Source organism: Lissotriton helveticus, chromosome 2_2 (assembly GCF_964261635.1).
Source record: "Lissotriton helveticus chromosome 2_2, aLisHel1.1, whole genome shotgun sequence".
In the NCBI taxonomy this organism is placed as follows: domain Eukaryota; kingdom Metazoa; phylum Chordata; class Amphibia; order Caudata; family Salamandridae; genus Lissotriton; species Lissotriton helveticus.
In genome coordinates, this window is record NC_136060.1 from 177709453 (window position 1) to 177737019 (window position 27567).

At 44.9% G+C, this 27567-nt stretch overlaps 1 protein-coding gene across 2 annotated transcripts in view; it reads right to left on the bottom strand.

The window, feature by feature from the left end:
* The window catches only part of NSUN7 (NOP2/Sun RNA methyltransferase family member 7), a 972952-nt gene that overhangs the window by 357878 nt on the left and 587507 nt on the right, over window positions 1–27567 (bottom strand). For both annotated transcript variants that reach the window (XM_078678273.1, XM_078678274.1), the window contains one exon: window positions 22407–22617. In XM_078678273.1, the coding sequence (XP_078534399.1) occupies window positions 22407–22617 (211 nt within the window). The remainder of the gene's footprint in view (window positions 1–22406; window positions 22618–27567) is intronic.

A 27567-nucleotide genomic window follows, 5' to 3' on the forward strand; every position in this document is an offset into this window, starting at 1 on the left:
GATTTTATATCCTTCTGTAGGGTATCCATCAAGGGGCCCACCAACTCGGAGTATTGGGAAATGAAGCATCTATAGTACCCTAGTAACCCTAGAAAAGCTCTCATTTCTCTCTTTGTAGTGGAGAATGGGGTTTCCACTATTGCTCTCACTTTCTCGTCCTGCGGAGCTATCACCCCGTGACCTAGAATAAAGCCCAGATATTTGACATTTCGGAAACCCAACCCGTGATTTCTTGGCGTTCACATGTAATCCGGCTTGTTGTAAGGACTGTAAGATTTGCTGCATGTGACCTAAATGGTCTTCCCAAGTGGCACTAAACACCACAGTGTCATCAAGATAGGCTGATGAAAAGGACTGGTGTTCGCGGAGGAACTCGTTCATCAGTCGTTGGAAAGTAGCTGGTACTCCGTGGAGGCCGAACGGGAGTACTGTGAATTCATACAGCCCGTCTGGTGGAACAAAGGCTGTTTTGTTTTTATGTGCTTCTCTTAGAGGAACCTGCCAATATCCCTTGGTGAGATCCAAGGTGGTTATGTAGCTCACCTCTCCCAACTTCTTCATCAATTCGTCTACCCGGGGTATTGGGTAGGCATCAAAGGTGGATATCGAATTGAGAGCTCTAAAGTCCATACAAAACCTTATAGAATCATCCGGTTTGGGAACCATAACTATAGGTGACAACCACTCGTTTTTTGAGGGTCGAATGAGCCCCACCTCCAGCATGTTTTGGACCTCGTTCTGGATAACCTGTCTCCTAGCCGTCGGTATGTGATATGGTTTTTGTTTAATGACTCTACCTGGAATAGTTTCTATCACATGCTCAGTTAGGGTTGTTCTCCCTGGTTGATTCGAAAAGATAGAGGAGAAAGTTTTTAAGAGGGACTCAAGGGATTGCCGCTCTGTTTCTGCAGGTCGTCGTTGACGACCAATTGGTCCAACGTATGTGTGGGAACGTGCTGTGACGGTATGGAGAGGTGTGCTGCTGTGGGCAAGGGACCTAACCATTTTTTAGCAGATTTATGTGGTATGTCTGGATACGTGAGGGTTTTACCTGTACTTTATAGCTGGTGTCTCCCATGGTACCCACTATTTTATATGGGCCTTGCCATTATGATTTAAACTTACTGGCGGAGGATGGTAACAAGACTAAGACCCAGTTGTTAACAGCTAAACGCCTCCACCTTTTCCCCTTATCGCAAAAATGTTTTTGTTTTTCTATGTTTCCTTCCAAGTGGGAATAGGCCAGATCCCGTAATTTCCCTATTTTGGATCTCAACTTCTGGGTATATTAAAAAAAAAACCTTGTCTCCTCCTCTCCTTCCTTTTCCCAGGCCTCTTTGGTCACTTCAAGCAAGGACCTTGGTTGTCTCCTGTATAGCATCTCAAAAGAGAATCACCCTAGGCTGCTCTGTACTTGATTTCTGACTACATATAGGGCTAATGGGAGCAGCTGATAACACTCCTTGCCTTCACTATGGAGCATTTTCTTGAGAACCGATTTTAGTGTCCTGTTATAGCGCTCTACCAGTCCATCAGTTTGGGGGTGGTACACTGAAGTTTTAATGTGACAAAGATTCAAGGTCTGACAAACCTCCTTCATAAGCCGAGAGATGAAAGGGGTACCTTGATCAGTTATAATTTCCATAGGAAACCCCACCCTAGAGAATAGCTCTATGAGTTTCTCAGTGATGTTGTGAGTAGTTGGGGATTTTAGGAGAAAAGCTTCAGGATAACGGGTGGAATAGTCTACTATCACTAGAGCATACTAGTGTCCCTTCCGAGTTTTGGGAAGGGGCCTAATAAGATCCATACCCACCCGCTCGAATGGGGTACCTATCACTGGGAGTGGTCGTAGCAGAACTGGGGGAGGACGATAGGTGTTTTCCTCTGACATGTGTCACATTCCTGGCAATATTTCCTTATGTCTCCGTAGACCATGGGCCAGTAGAAGTGTCTCAATACGTTTTGTGAGGTCTTCTCAGCTCCAATATGTCCTGCAGTGAGATGGGAACGGGAGAAAATAACATCTGCTCTCTAAAGGCCAATGGGACAAGTAATAGGCAGGGTCATCCATGGTCCCTTTCCGGTACAATAACCCTTGAGTAATGTGAAAGTGGGGATATGTAGGGGTAGGGTTGTCCTTGGTGTTATGTGCATTCTGCCAGGCAGTCAGGAGAGTGAGATCGTTCATCTGAGCGAACTTAAAACTATCTAAAAGCCAGGGTTCAGGAGTGAGGAGAGCTGGGAGTGCTCTATCCCCCTCCTTCTGCCCCTGAACGGTCTTTAGGAACATCCCAAGGAACTCGGGGTTATCTGTCCCAATTATCAGCTCTTCTGGTAGATCAGCTAAAACAGCCACCCTAACTGCATGGCGAGAGCCTGTAGACCGGGTAATCGTTACCTTGGCTATGGGATACGGTTTCACATCTCAATGTACACATCTAACATGAACCAGTGCATCTGGTATGATCTGTGTGGGTTTTATTAGATCCACTTGAATTACCGACTGTCTACACAGAATCCAGGAGGGCCTTTACTGTTTTTTCATTCACCTCAACACTAACATAGAAAGCGCTCCCAAGTTCGGCACTTAGGGGATATACCCTACTTCCATATGTTCTTCTGTTTGCTTTTTCCGGGGACAAATGCGGGCTATGTGGGCCCCAAACACCACAGTCAAAGCATTGCGGTCCTTTATATGGGGGGACGTCAACCTTCAGGGGTCTGCCTCGTAGAGGTTCAAGCGGGGGTCTGTTATTCATTTTCTCCGCCTTTCCTTGAATAGGTCTGTTTGTTTTTTCTGGCTCCCAAGGAAGTGACCGAGGTTGGGCCCGTGAGAAGGTGGTGGCCATCTCGACAGCCTGCTCTATGGTGAGCTGTGTATGCTGGCGGAGCCACCTCTGGGTGTTGAACAGAAGAGCCTCTAGATATAGCTCGAGATAAATGCGATTCATTATCTCTTCCTTAGTGCTCTCGCTGGGCCTCAACTATTTGTCAGCCGCGGCTTTCAACCGAAAGAACAATGTTTTGGCATTTTCCCAGAGAGCTCCTCTTTTTTCCTGAATCGTACCCTGAAGGTCTCCGCATCCATTCCTAGATGATCTAGGATGATTTCCTTAATTTCTGGTATGCGGCTTGAGTTTCGCCCTTCAATAGAGTAGCTAAGAAGAACGGCCATTTTTCCAGCGGCCAACCGCAGGCCCTGGCCGCCCTTTCAAAGTTTAAAAGAAAGGCATCAGGATCTTCGCCATTTACATATTTCTGCAATGCCTGAGGGATTCTGGGGTATAAGCATGGTAAGGGTTTGTTCAGTCAAAAGTTTCTGTAAGCCTTCCATTTGTGCGGTCATTGTATTTTTAAGAGTATCTCGGTTTGCCTGGGCCGAGGTCAAATGCAGCTCCATGGCCCATTCTAGTCTCTCCTGGTTTTTCACCAACTGCTGTATTAGGACATTCATTATTGTATTTTTAATGGCCGGCTGCCTGCATTCTCCACCAAGTTGCAACAGTGTAGACTTATCACAATCGGGACTAAGCGGGGTTAAACAAGGTTTTATTGTTCGATAGAGCTTTCTCCTTTTAGCAGCCAAAGTCTTTGAGTTTGTGTATGGATGATACGTCTTTGTCCACGCCTAAGCTGACACTCACAGTTCTCTTCACTCGGCTAAGGGCCTCCGTCGTGTAGGAACATATAAAAAAAAACAAAAGGAAAAGAAAGGAGAAGGCTGTCACTGCCTTTCCTTATTTGATGACGAAAGGGAAGGGAGTAAGGGATCACCCGTATCGTGTGCTGCCATACGAAAGAACTATAGTGCTGGTGTTCAGGAATGGGGAAGCCGTGGGTCATAATAGAGAGAGGGTGAAAACCGTCCTATGCGTCAGACTTATCCTTCTTCCCAACCCACCCCGCAACTCTTTCCCGTACCTGACTGAGCCACTCTACTCTGGGAGCGTGGCGGGGCGTAGCGCTGAGCCGGTGGCCTCCTGGCTTTCCAGGTTTCTCGATTCCCTCTCGGGCATCTTTCAGGTGCGTTTCTTCCTCGGCTGGGTTTTCCGGTGTCCTTCCCGCGGCATCCTCCTCACGAGCGCTTCCGTCTCTCCTGTGGGTCTCTTCCTCCCCCTTCCGGCGCTCTTCCTCCCTATTCGTCCTGAGTAGATGACGTATGCCGAGGAAGCGGCGTCTGCAGTAGATGTATTCCGATTAAAGGGACCGGAATGTATTGTATAGGTGTCTGCTCCCAGTTCGGGGCTGGTGTTGGCTGACCAGTCATCCTGCTGAGAAGAAAAAGGGAGACAATTGGCAGCGAGTTCTGTCCACCAATCTTTCGACAGCATGTTCCCCTTCCGGGTAGGGCAGGAACCGTGACACAAGGCCATTGGTTTGGGGTGATAAAGTGTTGTGAACTTATAGACTGCTCCACACTTATCCCACATGTGTGTCAATTACGCAGACACGAAGTTGGAACCTCAGTCTGATACTACCTCCTTAGGAAACCCCGCCTTGGAGAAAACACCAATGAGGGCCTTGGCTACTGCAGGAGCTGTGGTAGACTCAAGGGAATGGCTTCAGGATACCTGGTAGCTTGACCCACTACTACTAGTATGTATTTGTTTCCTGAGGCAGTGGGCGGGAGGTTCAAGTGGACCCACTATGTCCACACCTACCCTTTCAAAGGGAACCCCAACCACTGGTAGCAGAATTAAGGGGGCCTTTGGGTAACCACCTGTTAAGCCACTGGATTGACAGGTGACATCGTAGCTTACAAAGTCCTTTACGTTTTTGGGACATAAGTGGCCAATAAAAGTGGTTGACCGGCCTTTCCCAGGTTTTTGCTGGCCCAGATGTCCAGCTAGGGGGATGACATGGGCCAATGTGAGCAGAAACTCCCTATACAACTGAGGCACTACCACTCTCCTAGTGACACCTGGTTTTGGGTCTCTGGCCTCAGTGTACAGGAGTCCTTCCTTCCAAAAGACCCTGTGGGAGCCACTGACATCTCCCTGCTCCTGTGCAGCAGCTTGCTGCCTCAGATGTTCAAGATAGGGGCAGGCCTGCTGCCCAAGGCACATCTGTTCTCTAAATGGTCCCCCTGGACCCAAGACCTTTACTTCATATGGTTCAAGCTCCATGAGCTCAGTTCCCTCTGGGCCTGACAAGTCCTATCCCTGAGGATAGGGGTCCTTATCCTTTTGCTGTGTGGATTCTGTTTCACCAGTCTTCCTACCTTTTCTCTTGGGAGGTTGGGCCATCATTTCAGGCTTAAATTCTCATTTTCCACTCTGTGCTAGGCATTGTGCTCTTGTTTTCACACACACTATCTCGGGAAGATTAGCAAACATTGCTGCATGGGTCCTTCTTTATACCTCAGTCCATGCTGAGGTATCCAGATAATTTCCAAGCTGAAAAAGAAACTGGTAGCTTTGGAGAGACCACTACCTGTTTCAGACCAGTAACCCCTCCCCAATCTAATGTTACCATAGCCAGGGGATGGACTACAGTGTCATTATCAGCATTGGTTACTTGGAAAGATTTCCCAGTTAGGAATTGTCCTGGGAAAACCAGTGATTCTCTCACCATAGTGACACTGGCTCCTGTATTCATCAAGGTTTCTACACTTGACCCATTGGAGTACTGCAGGTACTTATTTAAGTTTGTGGGCCATGCAACTAGGGTTGCCAAATCTTCTACACCTCTGGAGCATAGTGTAGCATCTGTGTGCACTGATTTATTCAGGGCACACCACTGATCCCATCTGGAGATTTGCCATTCAAGGGTTAGCTGGAGGATAAGGGCTTGCTTGTTGGGACAGACAGGATCTCCAGTGCGGTGTCCCTTCTTGTTACAGTGGAAACACCAAGTTTTCCCCCTTCTACCCAACAGTGGGCTGGGAAGAGTTCTTGGGCCCACCACCCATGAACAGGATTTTCGGGGTCTTTAGAAGACTCTTTATCTTTAGGCTTCTCGCCCTCTTTCCACTGGGGATGCGTTGTAGCCCCTTTCTTTTGATCACCGTCAGTGGTTGTCTTTGTCACCCTTGTCTTGACCCAGTGGCCACCTCCTTTCCCAATTCTTGGGGAGGTCTACCAGATACTGATGCAACTTTTCATTGGTGCAGTTACTTAAAATGTGTTCCTTCATAAACAAATCATTAAGTCTGTCATAGTCCTGCACTTTACTTCCTGTCAACCAGCCCCCTAGTGTTTTTACTGAGCAGACTACAAATTCCACCCAGGACTGACTCTGAGATTTCTGAACCCCCCTAAACTTAATTCTGCACTCCTCAGTAATGAGTCCAAATCCCTCAATCAGGGTACTCTTCAAGGGTTCATCAGACGTAGCTTCTGCCCCAGAAAAGTCAGGAGTCTAACCCTGCAACAGTGAACAGTTCCCAAAGGAGTGACCCCCCTCCCCCCCGCTCCCCCCACCACCCCAGTGAGCCTTCCCCCCTTTCCTGGCTATCTAAGCCCCCTCAAAGGCTATCAACTATTTGGTGATATCACCATCATTTTCAAATTTAGGGACTATCCCTTTGGAGATTTTAGGATCATAAGATCCTTCATTCTCTTGGTTATTTAGATTGCTGCCACCATTGAATGGTCCTAGGCCCATCGCTGCTCTTTCTTTTTCCAGAGCAAGAAGCCTAGTCTCTAGCTCTAGCCTTTGGGCTATCTCTGCTAAAAGGTGATCGTCCTCAGTGAAGTTGTCCTCACTGTCTGGTATAGAGTTAGCCATTACTCTGTAGGATTTTGATCGTGTACTCCTTGGGTTTGGAGGGTAGGGCACAAAGTTTCCATCCTCTTTAAGGAGTTGACGTGGTTGGTTTAGTACCTCATCATCCTCACTACTCTCCCTATCTGCCTGGAGATATTCTCCTTCAGTAGTGGGGTGGTCCCTTACATGCCCTGCCACAAACTCCAGGAGTTGTGATCTGGTAGAGTTAGATCTAGTTCTTATTTTATTTGAGCTTTACAGAGAAGCATTAACTTTCTAACCTCTAGGCTGGAGTAAGGGGTGAGGTCGAGCTCCTCAGCCATCTTCTCTGGGATGCTCATTATTTTACTAAAGTGGGTTTCTTTTATGAAGAGCTATAATCAAGGTCTAAGCACTTGCTCCTAACTTCAATGACTTACATTTCTAAAAAAATACTACAGGGACTTAATTCAAGGCCCTAACAAGACTTTTAGAAGTTTGAAAAATAGTCAATTCAAAAAGGAGTTATACTAAAGTCAATTTTTGGATTCTTGTCGTGTGACCAGGTGTTGACTAAGTCCAACAAATGCAAAGTCTTAGACCCCACCACTGATCCACCAATATAGGACGCTGGCTCTGTATATACAAAGGCTTATTCAGGAGGGGTGTAAAGCAAGTGCATGTACCATTATAGGCAATGGAATGGTTTCTTACATATAACTTCTTTTCTCTGGCAGGGGTATTTCCATGATAGTCGGAAGCGATGAATAGTCCTGACCACGTGCGGGGACTCCGGAGCAGTTGTTATATATATATATATACATATATATCTTCTTAAGTGTAGATTTTCGCCTTTCTTCAGGAAGGCCTGCAAAGACACTTAAAAAAAGAGACAGATTATGCAGCCCATTTACCCAGGCTACAACTGGACAGGTTCTTCATCTTGAAGAGAAAAAAGGGGTCAGATAAGTAAATTTCAGATACTTTTAGTGTCCATCAGTATAAATATCTCTCATAAACCCTTTTTCATGATAGAGATTAAAGGAGCAGGACAGAGTAGCCTCATAGGCAGCCATTATATGTCTAAAAAAGAACATTGTGCCTTTAAGGAACCAGGCATCAGCAGTATCCCATCATGCATAGCGGGTGGCAATTACTTCATTTCTTTTTGGAGGCTTCTGATAATAGATTTGTATTTTGTAATAAAGGAATTCCTCTGTACAATCCGCCGGGGAGGAGGGAGGGTCGGTTATGACTATCATGGAAATACCCCATGAGAGAGAAAAGAATTTTCAGTTAAGAAACCATTCCTTCTCTTGCCGGGGATTTCCATATATAATCATGAGCGTTGAATAGAATAGCGAACCCATCACCAAATAACATGGCAAACTAGACAGAGGATAATGTAAAGAACCTACGAAAAGAGATTTCTGAGTAAAGCCTGCCCTACTTGAGCATCTGCTCTAGCATTAGAATCTAGGCAGTAATGCTATGTGAATGTGTGTACTGATTTCTAGGTAGCTGCCCTACAGATCTCTGGAATGGGAATATCGCGCAATAAGACCACAGTGGCTGCTTTCCCTCTAGTAGAATGAGCCTTAGGTTTGGCTGATAGGCTTCTGTTAGCTTTCTGATAGCATAATAGAATGCAAGAGACTATCCATCTTGAAATGGGTTGTTTAGAAGTAGCAAGTCCTGTACATACTGGACCATAGTTGACAAACAATTGTTGTGACTGGTGAATGATCTTAGTTTTACTTAGATCAAACTTAAAAACTCTCTTTACGTGCAGGGAATGAAGGCATCTTTCTGCTGGTGTAGAGGGGTTCTGGAAGGATGTTGGAAGAGATATTATTTGATTGACATGAAAGTCAGATATCACTTTGGAGAGGAACTCAGGGTGAGTTCTCATAACTACCTTGTTCGAATGGAAGACAGTGTAGGGTTCATGAGAACAAAGAGCCTGGATTTCGCTAACCCTGCAGGCTGAAGTGTTAGCAAATGTTGGAAAGATGCCTTGTGTATGGGTTTGAAAGATTCCTGCATAAGGCGTGAAAGTACTATATTAAGCTCCCATGGAAGAGAAGGGCATCTGATGGAAGGAAATACCTTTTTTAACCTTCTACAAAATCCTTAATTACAGGGATTCTAAAAAAGGATGTTTGTGAGGGACATTTTCTATAGGCAGTCAAGGACTGCCAGGTGAATTTTTATTGAGGACATTTGTAAGCCCGATTTTGCTAAATGGAGTAAGTATGGAAGAATAATATCTTCCTGTCAAGTGGTAGGGTCTTTGTTCTAGGATGAGTACCACAAGCAGAATCTCTTCCACTTGAAAGTAGATGCGGAATGTGATGAAGGCCGCTTAGCTTCTATAAAGTTCTGAGGTAGATTTAGGTGTCCATATTGTATCAGTTCAGGAGCAATGCTGTCAAATTCAAGAAGGAGAGATTGGGGTGCAGTATCTGGCCTCCGAATTTCATCAACAGATCGGGTCTGCAAGGCAGCCTCAGATGTGGAGGGATGGACTGGTGAAGAAGGTCCCTGAACCCCCATTGGCATGGCCTCTCTGGAGCTATGAGGATAATTTTTTCTGATTACTGAGCCAAGTTGATGAGGACTTCTGGAATCAGGCGGATCGGTGGAAAACGTAGAGATATTTGCCAGACCAATTGATCCATAGGGCATTCCCCAGAGTCCCTGTCTTGTAGAACCGCGATGCGAAGCTTTGGCATTTCCTGTTTTCTGCGGTGGCGAATAAATTGACGCTGTGAGTACCCCATCGCTGAAATATGTCTTGAACCACATCGTCGTTCAAGACCTAATCGCGGTTTTCTTGCAGGAGTCTGCTGAGCGAGTCCACCTGAGCATTTTAGACACCTGGTAGGTGTACTGCTGTGATTGTCAGGTTCTTGGCAAGAAGCCAGTTCGAGATTGTCTGGAACTCATGAGACAAGAGCCTGGACCTTGCCCCCCCCAACACGTTGAGGTAGTACATTAGTGTGGTGTTGTCCATCTGAACAAGCAGAGAGGAGGAGTTGAACAACAGGCAGAAAGCTTTCAAACCTCCAGGTTTCCCCTAGATCTGGAGATGGTCCATATGGGCTCCCCAACCCAGCAATGATGCGTCCATGACTACAGTTTGAGGTGGAATCTCCTGATGGAACAGAGTGCCCTGGAGGAGATTGGATGGGGAGCACCAGTGGAACAAACTCGCATGTAGGGATAACTGAATCCTGTCCTCCCAGTTTCCTGTCTGTTGGTTCCACTGATCTTCGAGAAATTCCTGTAAAGGTCTCATGTGTAGACGGGCATTTGGTGTGAAACAAATGCATTAAGCCATCGAGCCGAGTAGAGAGGAAACTGTCCTTACTGTTGGATGGGAAGCTTTCATTACACCCTGACATTTTCGAAGGATCGATAAGCTTCTCTCCTCCGAAAGAAACACTTTTGCCTTTAACGTGACGATGGAGGCTCCTAGATAGTGTAAGGTCTGAACTGGGGTAGAGATGGACTTGTTGTGATTGATTTGAAGTTCAAACCTCTGTAAGAGATCTTGAGTCCCGTTGTAATGAAGCTGTGCTTCTTGGGCAGAGGACGCTTTGATGAGCCAATCATCTAGATAGGGATAGACGAATACTCTGTGTCTCCGTAGATGGGCAGCGACCACTGCCATGCATTTGGAGAATGTTCTGGGTGCTGATTTCAGACCAAATGGGAGGACTCTGTACTGGTAATCGTCCTGTCCCACCACAAACCTCAAGAAATTGCAATGTTTTCTTGCAATTGGAATGTGAAAGTACGCGTCTTGTAGGTCGATTAAGCAGAGCCAATCCCCTTGACATAATTGAGCATAAATTTGGTGTAGTGCCAGCATCCTGAACTTTTCTTGCTGAATCCACTTGTTGGCTGTCTTGATATCTAGAATTGGTCTGAATTTGTTTCTGTCTTTCTTTTTGACAAGAAAGTATCTGGAATAAATGCCTGTTCCTTGTTGTTAAGGAGTAACAAGCTCCAGAGCCAACTTATGTAAAAGGATGTTGACCTCCACTCGTAATAGAGGAAGATGGTAGTTGGTTGGCTTCGGAAGGCGGAGGATTGATGAACCGTAGGCAATATCCATTGGGAACAATATTCAGCACCCAGGAGTCTTTTGTTATATTTTGCCACTCTACCAGGTTGTGACTTATACTTCCCCCCGCCGGAGTGTTGAACAGAACAGGGGAAGTAAAGATCCAGGACTTCGACCCAGAAGGCTGCTTTGACCCTGAGGGTGCTGTTAGGAGGATCTCCCTCCAGGTTGTATTCGGTGAAACGATTGGTAAGGCTGTTGTTGTTGTGCACCTCCCTGTTGACGGCTTTGATACCAGGAGGAAGATTGGCCTCTATGAGTCGAGAAACGGTGTTGGTGAGGCCAAAAAGATTTTCTTTGTTCCATAGGTCTTTCTAGGTTGACTGCCTGACTGACATTTCCTTATCGGTGTGGGCTCAGAAAAGAGTAGTATCAGAAAAAGGCAGATTTAGAATCCTTTGCTGCGCCTCTGGTTTTAGAGAGGTTAGACGCAGCCAAGATTTTCACCTAAGGGCTATCCCATGGCAGTATTCGTGAGCGGCCAATAACAAAAAATCTACTGCCACACTAATCACCTGATTTGAAACCATCAGACCTTCATTAAGGATTTCCATGACATCTTTCCTTTTTGCTCTGGATAGATGGTCAAGAAACTGATTGAAGGACTCCCACAGTGCTCTGTCTTATCTGCCTAGTAAGGCAGTAACGCTAGCTGCTTTCATGGATGTTACTGCCCTTCCACACATCTTCCGACCCACAGAGTCTAACTTACAGATTTCTTTGTCCGGAGGGACAGTTGATGAAGGAGCAGTGGCATGTTGTTTCCTTGCCGCTACTACAATTACGGAATCAGGAGCTGGATCAGAGCAGAGGAAAGCTGGGTCCTGCTCTGGAGGACAGTACTTCTTGTGAAGTCTAGAAGGCGCTGTCTTGACGGAGGCTGGAGTGAGAAAGAGCTTCAAGGAGACCTGGCACCAGCGGTAGCATAGGTCTGGCTATACACCTCTGTTGTAGGGTCTCAAAGATGACAGATGTCTTCAGAGTTGGAGCCGACAAAAGAATATTTAATTTTGTGGCTCCCCTCACTAGAACCTCGACCTCCGTTTCTCGACTCATAGAACCTCTTGAAAAGTGGAGACATCATCCACCGGAAAAATCCGTGGAGGCAGAGATTCAGTCAGTGTGGGAGAGAAACGACCAGTAGATGTAGAAGACCTTGATCGTGAATGGTGATGGTGACGGTGATGAGACCTTTGAGAGGACGTTAAAGCATGTCGAGAACTGTGGTGATGGTGCTTAGACTGATGGCGCGAGCTTGACCTTGATCTCCGAGGTGTTAGCGGAGCTGATTGGGATGGAGGAGGCTGAGGTGGTGGTGGAGGAGGAGGTGGTGGAGGTGGTGGAGGAGGTGACAGAGGAGGTGGAGGATATTAAGGAGGCACTGGTTGATGCTCTGAAGATGGGGGGTATGTTCTGGAACACTCCGAATAAGGAGAGGAGTAGATACGCCTTCTCTTCTTCCTGGTCTCTACAAGCCTGAGCGACATTGATAGAGATGTCGACGTCGACAAATACCTCGATGTCGACTTGCTTGTAGATGGTGAATGTCGATGCTGTCTCGACATCAGTTAGCGCCTCAACATTGAACTTCGAGCCTGTCTCGACATCGATCTTGTATACCTCGACGTCGATCTCTGTGTACGCCTCAACATTGATCTCTGGGCACTAAGCCTCGAGCTCGATCTCGGCCGACGATGCCTTCGACAGCGACCTGGATGGAGTCTTCTACGTCATTCTTGGCTTTTGCTTCACCTTGAATCAACTGCAAACAGGTTGTTGCCATACTTCTTGACATCGATGTTCCAGATGTCGAGCGGGACCAATGTCGTTTTTGAGCCTCTTTCTTCTTGGAATGCTCCGTAGAGGCTGTTAACAGAGACCTGGTCGAGGTTCTACCTCCTTCACGCCCTGAGGTCCCACCTTCAGATTGAGATTGTAGCCTTCTGCTCTCCTCAGTCCCATGAAAGTGAATCTTCTCCCGGTCTCTCAACGCACGCCAGGAAAAGTTCCTGCAGTGTTGACAAGACTCAGGAACATAATCCTCTGGAAGACAGAGTATGCAGACCTCATGTGGGTATGTCTTGGCCTCCTTTCTCCCACAAGTTATGCACTTGTCAAAAAAAGGATGGCATTTTCTTGACAAAATGCTTTTAATTTATGTCAGAAAAAGACAGAAATAGGTAGGGAGAGACAAAAGACATCAAATAAAACAGTAATGAATCAAATTCAGTAACCAGTTTTGAAGGAAAAAAACACTTTTGGTCGAGCTCAATGCTCCAGGATTCTGTCAGCAGGAGCCGGATAAAAGAACTGAAGTAACTGCCACCTGCTATGAATGATGGGATACTGGTGGTGCCCCGTTCCTTAATGGCAGCCTAAGAGGCTACTCTGTCCTGCTCCTTTCATCTCTTTCATAAAAAAGCGTTTGTGAGAGATACTTATACTGATGGACACTAAAACTAGCTGAAATCTACTTATTCTGGCCCACATTTTCCTCCACAACATGACCTGGCCAGCTGTAGCCTTGGTAAATAGGCTGTATAATCTGTCTCTTTTTCTTGAGTGTCTTTGCAGGCTTTCCTGAAATAAGGTGAAAATCTACACTTAAGATGATATATATATATTTATAAAACAACTGCTTCAGGGCTCCCGCACGTGGGCGGGACTATTCAGCGCTTATGACTATACATGGAAATCCGCTGCGAGAGAACAGTAAGCCTTTCACACACAAGAAAGAACCATACCAACTGAGTATAAAAATATTTATTAGCACACACTAGACACTAACATGGCTTATCTCCTACCCAGAGATATCAACTAAACACAAGAAATACTTTAGAAAGTGGTAAGTAGCATAGAAAAACATATGGGGCCCAACCATATACTAAAATAGTGGAATGTGAGGTAAGTACCAAAACGGGACTAATAGCCAAGGATGGAGTACCCCAGGGGAAACACAGAATCACCCAAGGTGAGTAGTCAGGGCCAAGGCTACCAGGAGCAGAGTGGCTACACCAGGTCAAATGTCCATAGTATAACACAGGGTAAGTTGGAATTTTACAGTTCTATGACCCTTCCCAAAGAACCCCAAGTGAACCACTTGGATCAAGGAAGGTTGGAGAGCCACCCCACCAGTGGATGCCTACATCAGGGAGCCCTGGTGCGTAGGAGTGAAGTGGAATCGTAAACGCCAATTGAGGTTTTGAGAAAGATTAGCAGCTACAGCGCCTCGGGCCAGGCCGGTTGACCCAGGACATGGAATCAGGACAAGAAGAACCTCAAAGCAGAGAGGACAGAGTCCAAACCACCCAGAGGTAACCAGGAGGTAGAGGAGCACAATACCAGCCCTGGTTGGTGTTTCTTGCTATAGTACGGTAAGGATGTGGAGCTCAGGTGACAATGCTGGAGCACAGGAAATGTCCTCAAGCTGTCTCACGCTGGTCGAAGAGTGCAGGAAGGTTAGTGACTGGCAGGAGAACCAGCAAGCCTTGGGAAATGCAAACAATGGTTTGTGGGAGAAGATGCTGCAATGCAGACCATCAAGATCTGTGGGACTAACCCAGCAAGGGTAAGGGTAAGTGAGGGCCAACCCTCAGCAAGCAGGAGAGCCAGAAGGAATCGATGGAGCCTCCTCGAGGACCCTCTAGCAGCAGGCACAAAGAGTAGCAGGGAAGCCTCAACAGCACATAGGAGATGAAAGCCCACGATGCACAGGATGCAGGCAGGACATCATTCTTAGGATTGTAAAGTGCAGGAGGCTGGGGCTTCTTGGAGCTTAAAGATTTTTTGTGAAGAGACCCAAGAAGCTGTGGTAACAACAAACAGACGCGGTGCACAGGGAGGCGGTTTACATTGGCTGAAGATTGATTGCAGTTGGCCGACTGACAAACCCCCACCTGTGTTGCAGAGCCGGGCAAGCAGGATCAGCAAACCGGTCATTGCCATAGAGGTACCTGGCGATGCAGAGAAGTGACTCCTTCACTTCAACGGAGATTCCTTCTGGATGGGATGCAGGCTGAGTCATTGGTGACTCGGAGGATACATGGCTATGGAGTTGCAGAATTGGGAAAAGCACAGAGATCAAGATGCAGTGGAAACCTTCCCACTGGAGCAGTCTTGTCATAGGTCCTGGCCTGAAGAACAGCAGAGGATCACCAAGTTTCCATGGGTGTATTGTGCACGGGTCCTACACGCTACGCCACGCCGCGCTCTACGATTTTGCTATCCAGACTATGGGACAGGGCGAGACAATACGCCCATGAAAACTTTGACCTTCCTTGGATTGAGAGCGGGATTTTCACTAGCAGTGCCTTCTACAAGTAGTTATATTGTTTGGATCGTATATTAGGTTTTGAATTATTGAATACTGGATCCGTGTCTCGGCGAATACAGGCCCTATGAATATGACTTGATGGCACATGGTAAATAGGTACTCTGCAGGACCATTGGATTTCTACTTGGTCTCTACTTTTATCGGTGCCAATACCTGTCCACTACATTTCCTAATAATTTTCGAATTTTGATTGAACTACTACTTTGAAATTGCCCTGAGGAAGCTCCCAGTGAGGGAGAGAAACGCGTTGGCTGATCTGTTTGACAAAAGTGATCTTTTCTATCAAAAAGAACTTTAAAGAAGGGTTACTTTCATATACTTTTGCCTCTCTGGACTTCTTTTGAAATTGGGCCACCGTCCTGCGCACTCAAAACAATAAAAACACCAATGTGTTAAGTAAAAGTTCTGGCGATGAAGAAAAGCATCCCACGTCGGTTCTGGAGTTGATGTTCTCCCTTATTTTTAACAGGTCACCAGGTAGAGGTAATACACAGCCAGCCAATTGAAATTATGCACCCCATCAGTATTTAGAAGACATCATATACTGTGTACCACAAGGATCCTCCCTTAGCTCTACCTGTTCAACATCTACATGACCCCCCTCGCAGACATCGTCAGATCCCACGGACTAAACATGATCTCCTGCGCAGATGACTCTCAACTTATCCTCTTGCTCACCGAGGACCCTTCCATCGCCAAAACCAACTCCTGCAATGGCATGACCAATGTAGACAAATAGATCAGAGACAACTGCCTCCAACTCAACTCCGACCAAACTGAAGCACATCTCCCAATGGGACTACAGCTGGTGGCATGCAGAACACAGACCCGCACTGACCGACCACGCACGCAACCTCTGCATTATCCTCGACTGCCAACTGACCATGAAAAAACAATGCAGTCGCCTCCTCCTGCTTCCACACACTTAGCATGCTCTGCAGAATCTTATGCTGGATCCCAACCAACACCAGAAAGATTACCACTCAGGTCCTCGTCACCAGCCGCCTCAACTATAGCAACGACCTCTATGCTATCCAGCATCTTCACACAGCTCCTCTGAAGACTCGAGAAAATACAGAACTCTGCAGCCAGACCTCCTCAAGTAAACCCACATCACCCCCACCTGAGAGACCTCCACTGGCCACCCCCCATCCAGAAAAGATGGCATTTCAAGCTCCTCACACACACCTATAAACTCCTAGACGACCTAGGATTGCCTACCTCAACCATCAACTGAACTTCCACCAACCCACTAGACACCTGCGCTCCTCTTCACTCGCCCTCGCACACATCACCCGCATCTGTTGAAGCTGCTCTTTCTCCTAAATCGCTGCCAAGAACTCCCACTCCATCTCCGCACAGCCCCCTTGCTGGCAGACTTCAGAATGAGACTCAAGATCTGGCTTTTCGACTGAGACACAGTGCCCAGATACCCCTACAGGGTGACAATGTTGCACTTTACAAAAGCTGTTTGATTGATTGCAGTTGTGCTTGACCTGAACAAAGTAAGGGAAGATGATAGATGGAAGACAGCATTTCACACCTGATTAGTTTTCTTTTTTAGGAATACCACCCAATGCAATTTGGGTAGTGTGATATTCCTGCTGCTAAGGACTACTTTGTAAATGATGAGCTATACAACTAGATAGATCAATTAATCCTAATTTTTATTGGTTACCCTTTATAACCGTATATGGCATGTGCAGTTGGTACTGGAAAAACTCAGAGAAGACAGGGTTTTTTCAAATGTCAAAAAGTATGCTTCCATATCACCAAGCTAGAATTCACTGGTTTGTGATCTTCTTAGGGAGGTTTATTATGAACCCCAAAAATTACAAGCCATCACCTTGCCCATGTGTTCTGTACAGGGCCCATTTTTGTTTTCCTTATGTTAGCCTAGATGTGCACGACACAGGCAGCTTTAGTTTTGCACACGTTACCATATAAACATCTTTGCCTCTGTGCTACATTATATTTTCCCACAGAACCTGCAGTTGTTTTCCCGTTCTGTTCTTTCCTGGTATTTAGTCTGAACAGTTGACAAGGTCAACCAACAATCTCCCTTGTTTGAGAGAGAAGAATACTTTATTTCGGCCAAGGGTCATAAAAGTTTTACACATAAAAAGTGTTTCCAGTTTTCTATGCTCATCATAATGTATACACATATTAAACACTTGTTAAATATAAGATAAAATGTATTATGCAATATATATATAAAATCCACTATACAATCATTATTAGTCACAAATTAGAAACAATATTTACAGGTTGCTAAGTACTTTAATGCATCCCCCTATTGTACATATGTTTAAAATCGACTGATAGTCTATATAATGCAATTCAAATTACAAATCCGTATAAAAATTCAAAGTCCTATTCAAAATAAAGTGCATTGTTCGTTGCAGCGTCACAGTTTCAGTCCCATTTTGTTTCTTACAATCCCCACTGCAAACAAATATCGGGATAGGGCGAATATTACATATGGTGCAGTACTGGCTGTTAACACCCTTAGTGCATCTTGGTGCTTCCTGAATCCCAGAGTATTGCACAGCGAGCGTATCCATTTCTTCCTTACCCGAAAATACGCTGTACAGAAAAATAAGATGGGCAGTGCATAGAGGACATGAAGTGCAAGTGCTGTCTCCCAAGTACTATATCTCAAGTTTAGGTACAGAATTCTTGCTAAGTGTGGCTGTACGTAATCAAGGAATTCTTCAAAGCTTGGGTTAGGTTTAGCAGTAAGAAAGTGGATTGTTAACATTCTCAGTCTTGGGTTACAATGAAGGGCATTCAGATTATATGATCAATATGTTATTTTCAATATATTTTTACAACTTGGTGTTAGATTATGTGGTTCAACACTATAAAATAAGGCCTATTTCTGTGAGCCATTTCTTAATGAATCCTAGCAAAGGAAAAGTGAGACAGCTATCAATGGCTTTCAGTTCTCTTGCACCCTCTCTGTATACCTCTAGCTCTGGTGTTATCCATAAGGGTACCCAGTAAAGCAGTGGTCGAAGTGTTGCAATATGTCCTATGTGCTTCGTATTTAGGTCATGACACATTGGGACGAGTGGCGTTGATGTTGGTAGCCCCAATATCTCCTCACAAACTTATTTTCCCCATTTGTTAATTGTGAGGTATTACCAATTCCCCAGAGTTCTGATCCGTACAGTGCTACTGCCTGTGCCTTGCATTTGTATAGCTCAAGTGCCGGTGTCAAGGGTTTGCTTGAGGATAAGCTGTACTTTTTGAGGACAGCCCTCGCCCCCTGGGCAAGTCGCAGCGCTAAGTGGTTTACCTGCAATTTCCATGACAGCTTTGAGTCGAACAACACACCCAAATAAGTGAAGTTTGGGACATATTCTATTTTTCTATTATTCATCCTAAGGTCCTTTCTAAAACCTTTATGGGGATTTGTGGCCATGTACTTAGTCTTACCAGTATTTATTTCTAAGCATTTTGCGTCACAGTATCTGGTAAAAGCACTCAGTACATTTTGCAGGCCCCTGGGTGTCTGCAAAATCAAAATGGTATTGCCTTCGAATAGCGGCGCTGGAACCAAGTTCACACTCAACTTGGGAGGTTCGTTTTCAGTTTTTTGTAGGTAGCCAACCACAACTTTCATATAAAGTGAGAACAAGGTGAGGGCAAGTACACACCCCTGTCTCACTCCTCTATCTATTGGGATCGGTTCCGTGAGCTCCCCGTTCAGGCCACAGCGGACTCTTACATAGTTATCAAGGTGTAGCCTTACTATCTGTGTTAGTAGAGTCCCTTGTTATTTTGTTCTGGTCAGGCACCTGCACACAACACAGAAATGCAGCTGTTGTTTGTGAACATGTAAACCTTGTCATATAGGTATGCACATTAACACAGAGAGAGAGACCGCTATTTTCTAAGAGAAGATCACAGCTGTATCAGAGATGTAGAAAGTCCAACGGTGTATGCTAAGGTATGGCATGGGGGCATGGGGTCCGCTACTAAACCCATCGACTGGCACACATACTGCATTCTAGAGCACAATAGTTTAAATAAACATTTCGAACTTCATCTGTGTCTCTGTCATATCTTATTGTGGACGAGTATCACTGTGTGAGCAAAAGGGGGTGTCTTGTCACCGTAGTCCCTTACAGGTTCTGGGGTGATGTGTTCAGAGTTGTCAATCCACTTGTCTCGCTGGATATGAGTAGGACAAGTGAGACACTATAGCTAGTCGGCCTCGGGCTCATAGTACTGAGATTATACGGTGACAAAGTCCCTATCTACTGATGGTCCAAGGTCCCAAGCATAGTTCTTCCCTGAGCATAGTCCCTGCAACATGGCACCCAATGTTTTGTCTGGTACTTATTTGCAAGATCCCTGAGTAGCGCTCGTGCTTGTCCACAATAGTTCTGTTCCTGAGCAGAATCGCTGCACTACAACCTCCATGCCAGAGCTCTAGCATTTTCTAGGTTGCTCCAACTGTTGCAGCCACACCATAAAGATTGTGTAGCCTCATCTCTTGAATGTTAAAGAGAAGGTAATGTTCATGTGGGGTTATAATGCCAATACAGCATCCTGGATTCTAAAAATCCATTTCACTACTGCTCTATTCACCCCCCCGGAGACCCCTTGAAAACTTTGTATATGGAGGTTAACATCTCCAGCACAGCTTTGGATACAACTGCTTAAGTACTTTTCACAGTATCTACAGCCTGCTAAAGGAAACTATTTAAAAAAAAAAAGATATATTTCTTTATTGGCATTTTGTAACATTACAGCAAAGCAACAATAATCAAGGCATATGGCAATAACACAACCTGGTTGGATACACAAGCCCATACAGCAATAAAAGTCTTAGCCGGTGAAAAAAGTATGAGACAGCTCTAAAGAGCACTATTAAATGTCAGTGCGCAGAAGATACAGGAGTCAAATCCATCTCTCGTGTATGTTTTGTTATGTTATAATCCATTTACAACGCGCACAGATACTCAAGAGTGTCCCGGCGCAGGTGGTGAACGTGACAGTGGAGGTTCTGGGATTAAATGGGCTTATTAAAAAGTAGGGTTTTTAGTTGCTTTGAACAGCCTATTATCCTGAGTATTCCGAAGCTCCATGCGGAGCGAGTTCCAGGCTTCTGCTGCTTTGACAGAAAGGGAGCAACCCCCCAGAAGAGTTCTGCGGAAGAGAGGGACTACTGTCAATCGCTGCCCGGCAGAATGCAAAGTTCTGCGAGGGACATAGAAGGCAAGCGCCTCCTAAAATGTAAGGGGAGGCAAGAGAAATTCGGACTATGTAGTACCTTACTCCCTAAGCAAGGGTGTCCACATGTTGTGCTTTAATAACAGTAATTACCAATAAAGTGCATAATCCAAAACAATTAATAACATAACCAAGCAGCAGGGGGCAATCATAGCACACCGGGGAGCTAATAAATTTGGGTCTACGATTTGGAGGGGGAGTTGGAGGAGGTCGGTGGGAGCATTATGGGCTGGCAATATGGGATGATGGACGGAGTGCTGAAACTTTACAAACACTCACCCCCAGTCACAGATCTGGGTTGAATCCATCATCATTCTTTACCTCACATTGCCACCCCAGTTCAGACACAGCTATATGCAAATCAGTCTTGATCCTGTGCCTCATGGGAACAGTCCAGCCCGAACTGCCAAGCCATGTCTTCCCTGGACCGGAAACAAGCATCCTGCGACCAGTTTTGGGCTACCAGCCCTCTTCAGCCAGGCTAGCTTGGTCCAGGGAAGGTATGGCTTGGCAGTTCGGGCTGGACTGTTCCCATGAGGCACAGGGTCAAGACTGTTTTCAATATCTCAGTGACAACCGAATATACATCCTGGTCAAGTATCTCTAATCCCAACTCAAATGATAATCCATATGGTTAGCCCATACTGTGTAAGAGCAAATGGTGTGCATGTTGCCATGACATCTATGAGTTGTGGCAAAAGGATATCTCGAGTGGTATCACAAAAGTAAAACAAAGTGTAACTGGGTAATACCAACAAGCATCAGGAAAGTAACAGACAGTTGCACAAGGCAATCCAGAAAAGCAACAGGAATGCAAGAATATCCCCAAAGACACTGGCATAGATTTTGAAAGAGACTCTTAGGAATCATCAGTGTTTTTTGGCTTCCCTTCTGCACACCACTTGGATAGGTAGCTTCATCCCTCAGGAAGACAGATAGGCCACAACTGATAAGGAAAGTGTAACTAATTCTTGCCCTTTTTTCCTTAAAGTGTTCCTGGACGGTAAAGCCAGCAGAGTGTCTCTTCTACCCCCCTTTCAACTGTGACCTTAGTGTCCAGATGGACTGATGGCAAGACTGTGGGTGCATAGGCAAAATAATTAGTTATCCTGTTGTTCCTGCATATACTGAACTACGCATGGCAGATTTTATGTTATTTGTAGGCATTGATCAACTTAATTGTGGCTGAATCTATTAAGGTCACTTTTCCCTACACATCATATTAGATGATTCTGCTTTGAGAAAAAGAATTAAGAACTTATCATCAAGGTCCTCAATGGAGACATTTAGAGATCATTGCCACTTTTTTTTATCTCTACCTATCAATTTTCTCTAAACTGGGTTAAAATATGAGACTTTCAACATTTTCACAAAAAAAGTGCAGACCAGCTATGAGGGAGCCTTTATAATGACAGGGCTAGGGGTGTGGGCATTTGCATTCAAGGTGCAGCAATATTGAAAGGTACTCATTCCAAGCACCAAAACCTCTGGTAGGAAAGCATAGCTGTGTTGTATTAATCATACAATATATGCATTAAAACACATTTCCTGACCAAAATGGGGGTATATAATAAATAAATATGTATGCATGTGTTCCTTTTCACTGTTTAAAGGTTACAATACTGTATCCAGAATATTAATTCCCAAAATCTTTTGAAGCAAACTAGAAAGTATAGATTTAATATACATACCCCCTCATGTATGCACCATGTTGATATATATGCATATCTCCAAGATACATAAATATAGAGTTAAGAATATCAAGTCTCTCCTTACCTTCACATACTTATCCTCTCAATATTTTTAGTTGATATCTAGAATACAATATTTTGGTAGCACAATACTTTTGTGCTCAATATAGTGACATACAATACTGAGTATAATATGAGTTACTTAATGCACACATTGTAAGCCACTAAGGAAAAAAGAAATATGGTTCATCATACTTTGAATTTACATTTTATGACAAAAAATCAATAGACAATAGAAAGTATAACAAAGACATACTTTTGCATTCCATGTGTGTGAAGAAGTCTTGCAGTTCTGCTTCTTTGGATGCTGATTTTATTCCGCATACAAAAATGTTGCAAGTGTACTGATTTGTCAGTGTCGACATATGGGCAACTGTTAGCCCTGAATACATATTAGTCACTATGATGTCATCATCCAGATTCATTAAGGTACTTACAGAATGCACTGCTAGGCTTTGGGATTTGTCCTTAACGACAAAAAAGAATGGCAATTAATACAAGATGTATTACAAACAGCATCATTAGGAAACAATATTGTGAATAAAACAAGGAAAATGCTCTTTGCAATGATTAAGACAGTCACCCTCCCAATGCCAGCATGTAGGGATAATCGCTACTTATTGGTGGGAAAAATGCTGTAACTACTGACATTGGTGCATGTGCCCTTACTTTCCAAGGATATCTAGAACACTTTCCTGAGTGCCACATGTACTATCCTGGCTCATATTCTGCGACAGATGTTGATGAGATCATGGGAGTTTTTGATAGTGGATGTTTGTTAGGTGTTTGTTAAGAAAGACATCTTAAGGAATAAAATTACCATAGTTAGCATGAATCTATCTCTTCTTTTTTCTTCAGACTGTCTCTCTCCCACTCCAAACAGTGAAAAGAGAATACTAAGCATGGACCATTTGGGAGAAAGAAAGGCACACTTTAGGCATCAAGGAAGCATGGCCTGGCCATACTGATCATTGCTTTTTGATGTAGAATCCATGCATAAATGTCTTCATAAGGCTTGTGGATTTGACCATCTATCCACTTTATAAAATTACCTTACTGGCACCTCCACGTGGAAAGCCAGAGATTCTGCCTGCACTTTGCAGAGACTGGCATCAGTAACCTTTTTATGTTGCTCAGAAGGTGGCAGCAAACTTTTTTGAAAGCTATTTATCTAAAAACTGATGAAGACAAAGGGAATCTCAAACATGTTCAAAACATGAATTTCTCGTCAATGCATCTACTAATTGGTCCACGGTGTGTCCCAAATAGTGTGAACCAATATACCGACTGCAAGATGCACTGACATAATGCTAACAAGAAATGGCTTGTCAAACAGATGAATTGGTTATGCCGCCCTTAACTGTCGCTGTGAGTCTGTGGTTTGAAACCCCTATTGTCTACCAATTAAGCCACATTGTGTGCCTGGCAATGTGATAATACATAGAGTCCTTAGCACCATTTTGAGCAGGGATGGAATGTCCACATATCCTAAGTGAAATGAGAGCATTTACAGGCAACAAAATGTGCCACATATAGCAACCTATAGCCAATCCTACTTCCAGAAAATTGAAATCTGTAAATAGGAACAGTAAACTGTAGTGTTCTCGCAAGTAGGCATATGTATATACTAAGGACAATGTTAATCCAAAGTGTCTACCTGCTTATATATGCAATATGCATATCTACGTACTGGTCCTTCTGTATGTTAGAGTATGGACTTGGTGAGAGACCACAAATAATTGTGAGGCCCTGCGGGAAAGGAAATGGGCCCAATCCAGCTATGGGGGCATGAGCCAGTGAATCAGAGAATATATGGAATTATCCATAAGAATGGGCGCATAATGTTTGCCTATTCATAAAAAATGGGATGGAACAAATCTGTGGATTATGCTCATCCTAGCTTTGTCAAATGGGAAAAGACAGCTTATATAAATAATATATATTGCTTTGTGAGCTACTGGTGAAGGCTATACACTTACGAGGAGGTGGGAATCAAGTTACTGTCCACACAATTTCCTCATCAAGCCCTTCTTTTACTGTATTGAGAGTAAATATCCAAAAGGTCTCTCTTTGTTTACGTATTTCAACTACAGAGCAGCCTAGTTTAGGTCTCACCTTTTCTAGAATGAACCATTTAGGGTCATTTTTTGTGTGTTTGTGGTCATAACAATGTTGCACCATTGGCGAGGTAAGTTTTTTAGTCCTGATTGCAGACTTGTCTTCTGAGTAACGAATCCTGAATTCCCTGCCTGTTTAGGCAATGTAGCCCAAATTGCACGGGCAAATTATAAGGTACACAACATTGTGACTCCTGCATTTGGTCATATCCTTTAGGGTACCCATACGGCCTCTGTATTCCCACCGTTCTGTGACCAAAGCTGAGTCACATGGTAAGCATATGCCACACTTATGGTTGCCTTTGATCGGCGGTAGGCCAGTGATGGACCTCTGGGTTAAATTGTTTCTGTGTCTGTCCCTCGTGTGTACCAACTTGTCTTTAAGATTGGCATTCCCAAGGTATGCTACTGTAGGTTTTTGTAGCTATCCTGATCATCATTAGCCTTTAGTATATTCCAATTTTTATCCAAGATCTTTTTCACTTTGAAGTTCAAAGTCGAGTGATTGATGACACATACCAGCTTGCCTTCCTTTTACTGATGGTTGCCTGAGAGGATAACATTTTGATTATAATATCTAGCTCTTTTAAAGGCTGTCCGTACCAGGCATTTAGGGTACCCTTTTTCCAGACGCTGAAATCGATACCACCAGGAGCAGCTCATCTTCACACACTGGGAGTCTGCATCTACCCTTAACTGGACGATTGCTAATGAAGATGGCATCAAAGAATAAAGCTGAGGTTTCAGTACAGAAATTTAACCCACTTTTCAAAAAGCTGGAACTGTCTATCAACTTTCAGAAATAGCATCTAGAACCTGCTCAGGGCTTTGATTTCCACCATGCAGAAATGGACTTGAGATCCTGTGCAATCAGTTTTTGTTTTAAAAGGTTGCAGATGCTCTCTAAGTTAATAATCAGTAGACTATTGCCATGTTTGTGAGGGATCGCCAGTACACTTTGTACAATATCTTTTTTATGCAACACCTTTTTTTCAATTAAAAAAAACTATGCAATCAGCCAGTTCAGTAACGTATTCCCTTTGATTGAAAACAAAAATTAATATTGGTGGCAGAACAACAGGTTGTACCCCTTGACCTGGTATAGTTGGTGGGTACATTTCCAAGCATCTAGTCGTTTAAGAGTGGCAAATTTAGTAAGGCCACACAGTCGATAAGAGACAACCTGCCGAATTGGTAGTTTGTTTGAAAACAGACAAGAAGGATATAAGTCATTAGTCATCAGGAAAGGCAACTCTCTAGTGTCATACAAATTAGAAGTCAAGCTTTTAAATCCCCCAAAAGAGCAATTTCTGCTGATACATTACATCACTGAAGTTGCCCCAAAGTTTTCCAAATAGTATTGAGAATAACATTATTATGTCTGCCAGATGGAATCGACAAATGATACATTATTTTTTTTAATGACTAGGAAATTGCAGTAGGAGTAACTTTCATTTGCAGCATAATATTTAAACAGTCCAACATGATTTTTTTCATCTATTACTCCCCAGTCTTAAAAAGATTGCCAAGCATTGTTCCTTTTCACAGCCAGATCGGGAAAGATTTGAAAAACGGAGGACGTGATCACTGCCTCACCTCACATGTATCCTGAAGTCATAAGAATATATGTAAATTCTCTTTAAAATGATGGCCTTGCCTCGTTTCTTATATGTGCTTCAGAACGCGATGGACCCAGTCCCAGCTTCCTATTTCAGGGAAATAGAGGGTCTCCAAAGGCAACTTGTTTGGGATGGCAGACCCCGCATAGGGCTTTCTAAATTAACTCTCAATTGATACGACAGGGGGATAAGCCTTCCCGACCTAAAGAAGAACTATTGGGCGTCCCAGCTGGTGGCTATCAACCATGGGTTTTATTGCCGCCCGGATGATCCCGGATATGCCATGGATAGGTGGTTGCTCCCAGGAGGAGACCACAATAGAGTTTTATATGCCAAGCCCCGTAAATTCCCGCTGACAGGACCCACGGCTCATTCCGTCCAAATTTGGCACGCGGTCAACAAACACCTACAATGGGAAAATAAACTCACCTTGGCCACTCCGTTGTGGAGCTCTGAGAAACTAGGGAGCCTTTGGAGTTCCAAAGGGTTTGATAAGTGGGACCTCATTGGGATCTCGCAAATTGGGGACCTCTGGGAGGAGGGAACAGTCCTTCCTTTCGTCTCACTTAAAAAACAGTATAGCTTAGCTGACACAGAGGGGTCGATTCCGATCCGGTAAAAAGCGCTCCGAATCGTCGTACGTAGCGTTTTTTCCCCGTATGAATCGTACCTGTAAACGTCCCGTACGTATGACGAAGTACGATTCGTACCAGGAGCCGTACTCCGTACGAGTCGTACAAGACACCGTATGACTCTAATCTCCGTACGATTCTCCCTTGTAACCCGCTGTACGCGACATCTGTACGGTTCGCGGCTGGTTTTTATGACCCAGCAAGTACGATACGTGTCGGGTACGCAACGTACGACCCTTTTTCTACGGGAGCTGAAATGAGCCGTAAAAGCAGAGTTTGTGCCGAAACAGGTACGGAACGGCCCCCCCGGGTACGGTGTGTACACCCCATGATCGCAGGGGTACGCACAGTACCCCTGCGATCATGGGGTGTACGAGCCGCACCCCCATTGTACAATCGGTGTACGAGCTGTACCCCCATTGTACGATCGGTGTAGGAGCCGTACCCCCATTGTACGATCAGTGTACAAGCCGTACCCCTATTGTACGATCGGTGTACGAGCCGTACCCCATGTACGATCGGTGTACGAGCTGTACCCCCTTTGTACGATCGGTGTACGAGCCGTACCCCCATATTACGATCAGTGTACGAGCCGTACCCCCATTGTACGAGCCGTACCCCATGTATGATCGGTGTACGAGCAGTACCCCCATTGTACGATCGGTGTACGAGCCGTACCCCCATTGTATGTTCGGTGTACGAGCCGTACCCCCATTGTACGATCGGTGTACGAGCCGTACCCCAAGTACGATCGGTGTATGACCCGTACCCCCATTGTACGATCGGTGTACGAGCCGTACCCCCATTGTACGATGGGTGTACGGCTCGTACACCGATTGTGCATGGGGTACGGCTCGGACGGACGGGTACGATTCGTACGGAGAGGGCTCTGGATACAAATCGTACGGACGTTTTTTTTCCGAATCGGAATCGACCCCAGAGTATTATCGATATCTCCAGATCTGGCACGCTCTCCTCTCCCAGATACCGAGGGGTGCTACGCCCCTGGAGGCCTCCTTCCTGGAGGATAGAATATTAGATGGGCACCC